Raw genomic sequence first — 9,858 nt, 5'->3', positions numbered from 1 at the left:
GCTAATCCTCTTAAGGTTATAACCCACAGAAAGTATTGTGCTGCCTGGTGGAATTTGGTCCAATTGGGAGGGAGGGAGGGAGGGAGGGAGGGAGGGAGGGAGGGAGGGAGGGAGGGTGTGTGTGTGTGTGTGTGTGTGTGTGTGTGTGTGTGTGTGTGTGTGTGTGTGTGTGTGTGTGTGTGTGTGTGTGTGTGTGTGTGTGTGTGTGTGTGTGTGTGTGTGTGTGTGTGTGTGTGTGTGTGTAAGTGGATTGGTGAGAGAGAGGGGGTGTGTTGCTGCCCGGAGGTGTGGGTGATAATCACATGACCTGTGAAGAGCTTTTGTGTACGCGCGTGTGTGTCAGGCCGTGTGTGTTTGCTTCACACTTTGCATACTGCTCTGTAACTGGTCTGAGATGAGCTGTCACACACAGGATCTTCTCTCCTGGACCCCAGAGATATGCTGAGATACATTGGCACTTCTTCCACTGGAAGAAGTAACAAAAACACATTGCCTTGAATCTATGAGAAACATTCTTACTGTCCCTCTCATCCTCCATGCTTTCACCCTCTCTGTGTCTCTGTCTTCAGAGGTCAAAATGGTTTTATATATGCCCTGACACACACCCCATTCAACCCAACTTTAGCTCCACTACTCCCCTCCCCTCGCTGCCCTCTTTTGCCCCCCTGCCAATGTCCTACTTTTTAAACGTGAGTGTATGTGTGCCAGTGCGTATTTATGTGTGTGTGTGTGTGTGTGTGTGTGTGTGTGTGTGTGTGTGTGTGTGTGTGTGTGTGTGTGTGTGTGTGTGTGTGTGTGTGTGTGTGTGTGTGTGTGTGTGGTGGGGTCCAGGGAGGCTTAGCTGTACCTCTGTTGTTCTCCCCACGAGGTGTTCAGATAAAAGGCTGGTCAAACAACGCTGTGACAGAGAGCAACTGAGTAACTCCCTCCTCCTCCTCCTCCTCCTCCTCCTCTCCCCCCTCTCTCTCTCTTCCTCTCTCTCCCAGGCTGTCAGTGCATAGCGCTGGAGGCTGCAGGGTGGCAGTGTGTTGTGGGGAGTTCCTGAGATCGCAGAAGAGACAGAGGGGGACTGGCACTCACTCACGTAGAGTCACAAACACATCCTCTCTGCGTAGTGGTGGGCTGTGTTGCCAGCTAGTGTCTCAGGGATTGTGCGTGCGGTGGTACAGAACAGTAGGATGGTGGCTGTGTGGTTGCCGTCGGGATGGGCCTGGAGGACTGTACTGCTGGTGACTGGACTGGCTTCACTGAGCCCCGGGACTGATGGTGAGTAGCCCAATACAGGACTATCTACTGCATCACTGTTACTGCAGGTCTGTCTGTCTGTCTGTCTGTCTGTCTGTCTGTCTGTCTGTCTGTCTGTCTGTCTGTCTGTCTGTCTGTCTGTCTGTCTGTCTGTCTGTCTGTCTGTCTGTCTGTCTGTCTGCCTGTCTGCCTGTCTGCCTGTCTGTCTGTCTGTCTGTCTGTCTGTCTGTCTGTCTGTCTGTCTGTCTGTCTGTCTGTCTGCCTGTCTGTGTCTGTCTGTGCTAACTTATAACAAATTTCAGCATGGTCTATATTCCTTTGTTTTTGGTACTGTAACTGATTGTCTGATTGGTGGTTATATAGTTTGATAACTGACATATTGAATGCAAGTCTATTAATCTAGTTGGGTTATTAATAACTTGTCCTCTTTTTGTGATGTTACCTAACCTAGTGGTAGAGTACTGCAATGTTAGTCACTTTGATTTATTGAGCGAAGGTATGTTTTCACAAACTGCAGGCAGGTTTGCTTTGTGTATTGTTGGGGTGAGGAGGTGCACAGACTCACTGGGAGGTTGGCTGTGGGTCTATTTTTTGCCCAGCGGTATTTATGAAGGGGCAAAGCTATTATGATCTCCACCGGGTCTAGCATGTGAGCATTAGCAGTCATCTGCACCCCCCCCTCCCCCCTTTTGATGTTTTGAATTGTTTTAAGATGGACAGCCAGTTGTCATTTTCAATGAATGCCACTGAAAGCTTTGTGATGGACTGCAGGGGATCCACTGCTGGAGGCTCGGCTGGGGAAGATTACGCTCTTTGTCATCGCTCCTGTTTCAAAGGCTATCAACTTAGAGAAAGAGATTGATTATGTGGAGTTAATCATGGATATTTGCATTTGTTTGTACAGAGCAACAAGTGTCAATCATTTTGAGCAAACCTAGTTTACATATGCATAAGCTTCTGTTATACTATAGCTGGTGTCTTTTGAATGGGAAGGTTTTTTATTATTTAGCCTATACAACTTCTGTTGTCTTCCTGTATATGGTGTGGTGTATGGTGTGGTATGGTGTTAGACTTTGAGACAGGTTTGACCTGTGCAGAATTGCTCAGTCGTCACACATTTGTTAAGGACACAGTTGGGTGTCAAGCTTTATAACCAAAAGGTACACATGCAGTGTATTCGGTAAGTATTCAGACCCCTTGACTTATTCCACATTTTGTTGTATTACAGCCTTATTCTAAAATGGAAGCACCCTTGGCAGCGATTACAGCCTTGAGTCTTCTTGGGTATGACGCTACAAGCTTGGCAGTGCTTGAGAGGATCTGCAGAGAAGAATGGGAGAAACTCCCCAAATACAGGTGTGCCAAGCTTGTACCGTCATACCCAAGAAGACCCGAGGCTGTAATCACTGCCAAAGATGCTTCAACAAAGTACTGAGTAACGGGTTTGAATACTTACGTAAATGTTATATTTCCGTTTTTTATTTTTAATACATTTACAAAAATGTCTAAAAAACTGTTTTTGCTTTGCCGTTATGGGGTATTGTGTGTAGATTGATGAGAGAAAAAAACATTTAAATCCATTTTAGAATAAGGCTGTAATGTAACAAAATGTGGAAAAAGTGAAGGGGTCTGAATACTTTACGAACACACGCACACACACCCCACTCACACACCTCACCCTTGCAAATCTAAAATAGCTGTGAATGTCAAGTTTCATTGAGTTTGTTTTTTAAATGATTGCCTGTAAGAAGGGGTTAATTAATCACTGTCTGTAAAACCTCTGCCCCTCTCTCTGTGTTTACTGTAACTAGATTTCCCCTCATATAAAAGATACCTGTGATAAAATTGAGCATCATTTGGTGTGCTCCTTCCAGATGCTATGTGGCTGCTAATGAGCTACACCCAATGTGCTGATTATGGGTAATCAGCCGACCCATTCCATGTTATAGCAGTATGATTTATAGTTATACATCAATGTGGGTCCAGGAGGAGAAATACACTATTTATTGTGCATTGCAGACAGAACATCATATAAACAACCAGAGAATAATCAAATGCATTGATGGCCTTGAATGGCACATACTGTAAGCCACTAAACACCTTGGAATGTTCCAAGATTGTCTGGCGTAGAGAGAATGGTCCTGCTATGCTTCTGGTTTTGATATGCACTGTGGGCTGATAAAGTGCTGAGACTTGGTGGCTACATTGTTTATAAAGTACCAAGGCTAAGCTTAAAAGCTAACAGAATTGGCTGTAGTGCTCAGTTGGTGGCAGCTTTAACAGTTTGTCTCCAAATACTTGACTGATGATCAGTGTGGGAGACTTCGGTCAATGGAGACATCTACAAAGTATATCACTTGACTTAGGTCGCATAGGTCAGGAGTAAGGACAATGGACTATTTCAACCCTCTGTCTGTCTGTCTCTGTCTGATATAAAGTAATGAAAATAGCAGTCACTCACAGACACACCTTTGTGGATTGTGTGGGCATCAGTTCTACCATGAAGCACAGAACTCTCTCTCTCTGTCACACACACACAGCGAGCGACAGACAGACAGACAAGCAGGCCGAGCTGGGAGGACAGGAGACCAGCTGCTTCTCGTTTCCCACTCATGTTTAAAGCTCAGCCTACCAACCCAAACTGCTGTTTTAGTGGGCGCAGTGAATGAAGACTTGTGTCTGGTCGGTCAGAGAGACAGAGACTGTCTGTCTGTCTGTCCCCGTCCGTTCTCTCTCTTCTAGCCCTCCTTCTCTCAGCCTTCTCCTCTTTCAGCCCTCTCCCCTTAACTCAGTTCTCTCTCAGCCCTCTCCCCCTCAGCCCTCTCTCTCTCAGCCCTCTCCCCCTCAGCCCTCTCCCGCTCAGCCCTCTCTATCAACCCTTTCTCTCTCAACCCTCTCCCTCTTAGCCCTCTCTCCCTCAGCCCTCTCTCCCTCAGCCCTCTTCCCCTCAGCCCTCTCTCCCTCAGCCCTCTCTCCCTCAGCCCTCTCTCCCTCAGCCCTCTCTCCCTCAGCCCTCTCTCCCTCAGCCCTCTCTCTCTCTGCCCTCTACCCCTCAGCCCTCTACCCCTCAGCCCTCTCTCTCCCAGCCCTCTCTCCCTCAGCCCTCTCCCCCTCAGCCCTCTCCCCCTCAGCCCTCTCTCCCTCAGCCCTCTTCCCCTCAGCCCTCTCTCTCTGCCCTCTCCCCCTCAGCCCTCTCTCCCTCAGCCCTCTCTCTCTGCCCTCTCTCCCTCAGCCCTCTCCCCCTCAGCCCTCTCCCCCTCAGACCTCTCTCCCTCAGCCCTCTCCCCCTCAGCCCTCTCCCCCTCAGCCCTCTCTCTCCCAGCCCTCTCTCCCTCAGCCCTCTCCCCCTCAGCCCTCTCTCTCTCAGCCCCTACCCCTCAGCCCTCTCTCTCTCTGCCCTCTCCCCCTCATCCCTCTCTCTGCCCTCTCCCCCTCATCCCTCTCTCTGCCCTCCTCCCAGTACTGCTGGGACAGATCAGTCATGGTTCTCTAAATTAGCACACATGGGAGGTAACTCATAAATCTTCACACCGTGGTTAATCTGCCACCTGTTATTTAGGCTGATGTAAAGTTCCCAAAGAATAATATTTTCTGAATAGGCCCTATACCTTATAGTGTCGTGTTACAACTTACACAAATGACTGTTCTACTACCCATTGAATGTAGGCCTATTTTATTCTGTAGTAGACAGTATGTGTGACATGGCTGCTGTTAGTCCTTGAGTCTTACCGCCATGCAGGACAGGAGTGAACGCCAGCCAGTGAAAAACCCAGTATGATGCCATTTCAGAATGATATCCATTTTAGATTAACATAACATAGGATGTAACATGTGGAGATGCCGTAAGGCCACAAGCAGTGGAAAACGACTGGCTTTATCATCTACTAGACTCAGCAATGTAAACAAGGTCAGCTCACCCTCTCCCTATCCCAGATCCCACCTTCTGTACTCTACTGCCTGAGAGGATCACACCATGGCAACATGTCGCTCTATCACTTTTAGTTTCTCTACAGAGACACAGCTGAAAACGGACTATTTGTTGAAAACATATTTTGATTCCAGTCTCTTGTGAAATACAATTTCCTACATAGATGCTATTTCAGTGTAATTGCTTTGGCATTATAGGATGGCATTTTCTTTGTGCCTATTCCATTTAGGTAAAGTCAAATTGTGGGATCAGTGATTGAAAGTAGTAGACCTACTGTAAGTTCAGTGGAGGCTAGAGCAGGGTACAGAAGCCCAGCAGCATTAGGGCTACGGTTCTATGGTCTGAGGCCCAACAGCAGCAACAGCAGCAGTAGGTCCATCCCAGCCTTCTTCCAGTCGGGATGTGGCTCATGATCCCCAAGCAAAACCTGATTCCAGTACAGATGTTCTGCTCCAGCGGTGGGACTGCATGAGACTGGGAACCACACAGGGCAGTGTGCCGGGGGTGTGTGTAGGGGTGAACGAAGTTTGGCTCTATGGAAGCTTAACACTGCACCTGTGGTTTCAGAGGAAGAATTAGGTGGGGGGTATGTTTGGATGACTGTAGGGTTCTTGTCTTGATCACTTTCTACTGTATGTAACGGACACCCTTGAGAGCAGTGGGCTTAGGGAGAACATGAGGGTTGAGAGTGTGGGACAGAGGGATAGAATGTGTGAGATCGAGAGAGAGAGAAAAAGGAAGGAAAGAACCTTCGATGAAAGACGTGCAGCCACTTTGGTTGGCATTATTAACTATCCCTAATCCATAAAATTCAGAAAATGATCTGTGACGGTATGGTCTCTTCAGATATCTCTGATATTGGAGAGATTTATACAAACCGAATCAAATTTAAGTGAGATGTTCTGTGTTAAGCTGATGGCTGTAACCTTGCGCTCACAAAGACACACACATCACACACAGCATGTGTGTGTGTGTGTGTGTGTGTGTGTGTGTGTGTGTGTGTGTGTGTGTGTGTGTGTGTGTGTGTGTGTGTGTGTGTGTGTGTGTGTGTGTGTGTGTGTGTATGCCTGTCTGTGTGTATGCGTGTGTGTGTGTATGCCTGTCGGTGTGTGTGTGTGTGTGTGTGTGTGTGTGTGTGTGTGTGTGTGAGAGCGATTTGGCACAGGGCTGTAGAGGAGTTAGTGGGTCCATGGTGCTCTCTGTGTCTAAACATGGTGTTGGAAGAAAGACAGACGGCTGCAGTCTAGGCTGAGGTTTGGATCTTTACTGAACAGGAGACGGACCGAGAGAGGTGGCTGGATCCTTTCAGCTCCTCTGTGTTGTGCTCAGTTTAAATCAGGCAACCCGACACACTACTCTCTATCACACATTTAGTTCCTTCCTTATCTGTCAGAGAAACCTCCCTTTCACTACTGTCTACTCACAAACATTCAATTCTCCACATGACTTTCTATTTCACTTTCAACGTTGGTTTGCAATTGTTCTTTCATTCCATCTAGAGATGATAGACTGATCTGGTTTGGGCAATGGCTGAACGATATCTGACTGGCACCACAGGAATCCAATCAATTCTGTTTCGACCCAGGTATTCAGGATTAGCCAGATATACTGTAGCCTGCTTCTGTGGTGGCTGTTAACATGATTACTGGCACAGTGACACGTCACTGGGTAACCGAGACACAGGATGGGGCTTTGTTGACCAGCTGTCCTCCGTGCCACAAGCTCCTCTTATCAGATAGAGCTTTACTGGCAATCACTACTCATTGGATTAATCACACGGCCCAGGTAAATTAGTTTGTGTGTGTGTGCGCGCATACCAATGTGTATGTCCTTGATTCTGTTCACAACAGCGAGAGAGAGAGAGTCTCCTGGCCTCTGGCTACAGGTGTTCTGTGTGATAAGCGGCCTGTTTTCCAGTTTTGTTTTGAATGGGAAATGAAAAACATCCCTGAGATGGCTTCACACGTACAGTTGAAGTCGGAAGTTTACACTTAGGTTGGAGTCATTAAAACTCGTTTTTCAATCACTCCACAAATTTCTTGTTAACAAACTATAGTTTTGGCAAGTCGGTTAGGACATCTACTTTGTGCATGACACAAGTACTTTTTCCAACAATTGTTTACAGACAGATTATTTCACTTATAATTCACTGTATCACAATTCCAGTGGGTCAGAAGTTTACATACACTAAGTTGACTGTGCCTTTAAACAGCTTGGAAAATTCCAGAAAATTAATTAATGGCTTTAGAAGCTTCTGATAGGCTAATTGACATCATTTGAGTCAATTGTTTGTGTACCTGTGGATGTATTTCAAGGCCTACCTTCAAACTCAGTGCATCTTTGCTTGACATCATGGGAAAACCAGAAGAAATCAGCCAAGACCTCAGAAAACAATTGTAGACCTCCACAAGTCTGGTTCAACCCTGGGGGCAATTTCCTAACGCCTGAAGGTACAACGTTCATCTGTACAAACAATAGTACGCAAGTATAAACACCATGGGACCATGCAGCCGTCATACCGCTCAGGAAGGAGACGCGTTCTGTCTCCTAGAGATAAACGTACTTTGGTGCGAAAAGTGCAAATCAATCCCAGAACAACAGCAAAGGACCTTGTGAAGATGCTGCAGGAAACAGGTACAAAAGTATCTATATCCAAAGTAAAACTAGTCATATATCGACATAACCTGAAAGGCCGCTCAGCAAGGAAGAAGCCACTGCTCCAAAACCGCCATAAAAAAGCCAGACTACGGTTTGCAACTGCACATCGGGACAAAGATCGTACTTTTTGGAGAAATGTCCTCTGGTCTGATGAAACAAAAATAGAACTGTTTGGCCATAATGACCATCGTTACGTTTGGAGGAAAAAGGGGGAGGCTTGCAAGCCGAAGAACACCATCCCAACCGTGAAGCACGGGGGTGGCAGCATCATGTTGTGGGGGTGCTTTGCTGCAGGAGGGACTGGTGCACTTCACAAAATAGATGGCATCATGAGACAGGAAAATTATGTGGATATATTGAAGCAGCATCTCAAGACATCAGTCAGGAAGTTAAAGCCTGGTCGCAAATGGCTCTTCCAAATGGACAATGACCTCAAGCATACTTCCAAATTTGTGGCAAAATTGCTTATGGACAACAAAGTCAAGGTATTGGAGTGGCCATCACAAAGCCCTGACCTCAAGCCTGTAGAACATTTGTGGGCAGAACTGAAAAAGCGTGTGTGAGCAAGGAGCCCTACGAGCTTGACTCAGTTACACCAGCTCTGTCAGGAGGAATGGGACAAAATTCACCCAACTTATTGTGGGAAGCTTGTGGAAGGCTACCCGAAACGTTTGAGCCAAGTTAAACAATTTAAAGGCAATGCTACCAGATACTAATTGAGTGTATGTAAACTTCTGACCCACTGGGAATGTGATGAAAGAAATAAAAGCTGAAATAAATCATTTTTCTCTACTATTATTCTGACATTTCACATTCTTAAAATAAAGTGGTGATTGTAACTGACCTAAGACAGGGAATTTTTACTGGGATTAAAAGTCAGGAATTGTGAAAAACTGAGTTTAAATCTATTTGGCTAAGGTGTATGTAAACTTCCGACTTCAACTGTACATGCAAAGTGACCTGCTGGTGACAGACATTTTAGTCTGCATATTGAGAGTGAAATGCATGGCTCTGTGGTTCTCCTTTCTCTAGACATGTGGAAGGTTTTCATCCATTAAGTCCTGACAGTTAGTGCTTGGTGTGAGTGGTAGTTCTGGGCCGGTGAAGAGGGGATGGGGGTAAGAGGTTTCAGGGGGGACACAGTGTGTGTCTAGGGGAACGAGTCGAAGGGGCTCCCTTGATGTGCGCCCAGTAAATCTGCTGGGACATTAGTTCCACAGGTGGAAGGTGGCAGGAGCCCCAGGGTGCACCCCTAGCCCCTCTATCCCCAGGGTAACACCTCTCTAGTCAGGCCCTGATCAGGCCCACCAAACACAGAACAGATTGGTGAGGGTCCATGGTGTGGATGGGTGTCAGGCATCAGGTAGGGGGAAACAGAGCCTCTCTCTGAGGAGAAGGTTGGGGTCGACCTGACCAGTCACGGTGGAGGATGGATGATTGATACAAGGGAAGGGTTTGATTTGCCTGTCATACCATTGTGTGTGTGTGTGTGTGTGTGTGTGTGTGTGTGTGTGTGTGTGTGTGTGTGTGTGTGTGTGTGTGTGTGTGTGTGTGTGTGTGTGTGTGTGTGTGTGTGTGTGTGTGTGTGTGTGTGTGTGTGTGTGTCAGGATCCTTTGAAGCCTATAGGGGTTAAGGCGGGTTAAGAGGGGAGGAGGAGGGGGGAGGGTTTGAAGGGTTAGGGATGGGGGATGATGTAGGATGTATGACAGGGTGGCAGCTCGGCGGTGCATTGGAGACCCCCATAGGGTCAGAGGGCGAGGGTAAGAGGGTGTTCTGGGAAGATGGCTCCTTTGAGGAGGTGATTTACTCTGGCACCACCTGGAGGAACTTATCTCTTTCTCTCTGTCTCTGTCTTTCACTCTCTGTCTTTCTGTCTTTGTTGGTTTTCCCTCTTTTTCTTTCTCTTTCTCTCTTTATTTCTCCTCTCTCTCTTTTGCTCTATCTCTGTTTCTCTCTCTCTCTCCGTCTTGTTCACTTTCACACTCTTTCTCTCTCTCTTCTTCACAGTTAGCCTTCAGACTGTCAG

The 9,858-nt window shown here is 47.0% G+C and overlaps 1 protein-coding gene across 1 annotated transcript in view; it reads left to right on the top strand.

Annotated features, from left to right (window-relative positions):
- Positions 1–999: 999 nt before the first annotated feature.
- LOC120044235 (bone morphogenetic protein receptor type-1B-like) overlaps positions 1,000–9,858 on the top strand; it is a 28,313-nt gene continuing 19,454 nt past the window's right edge. Inside the window, exon 1 of the mRNA XM_038988842.1 lies at positions 1,000–1,266. Within this exon, the coding sequence (XP_038844770.1) occupies positions 1,179–1,266 (88 nt within the window). The 5' untranslated portion in view covers positions 1,000–1,178. The remainder of the gene's footprint in view (positions 1,267–9,858) is intronic.

Source organism: Salvelinus namaycush, chromosome 3 (assembly GCF_016432855.1).
Source record: "Salvelinus namaycush isolate Seneca chromosome 3, SaNama_1.0, whole genome shotgun sequence".
In the NCBI taxonomy this organism is placed as follows: domain Eukaryota; kingdom Metazoa; phylum Chordata; class Actinopteri; order Salmoniformes; family Salmonidae; genus Salvelinus; species Salvelinus namaycush.
This window is presented reverse-complemented; position numbering and strand designations above follow the sequence as displayed.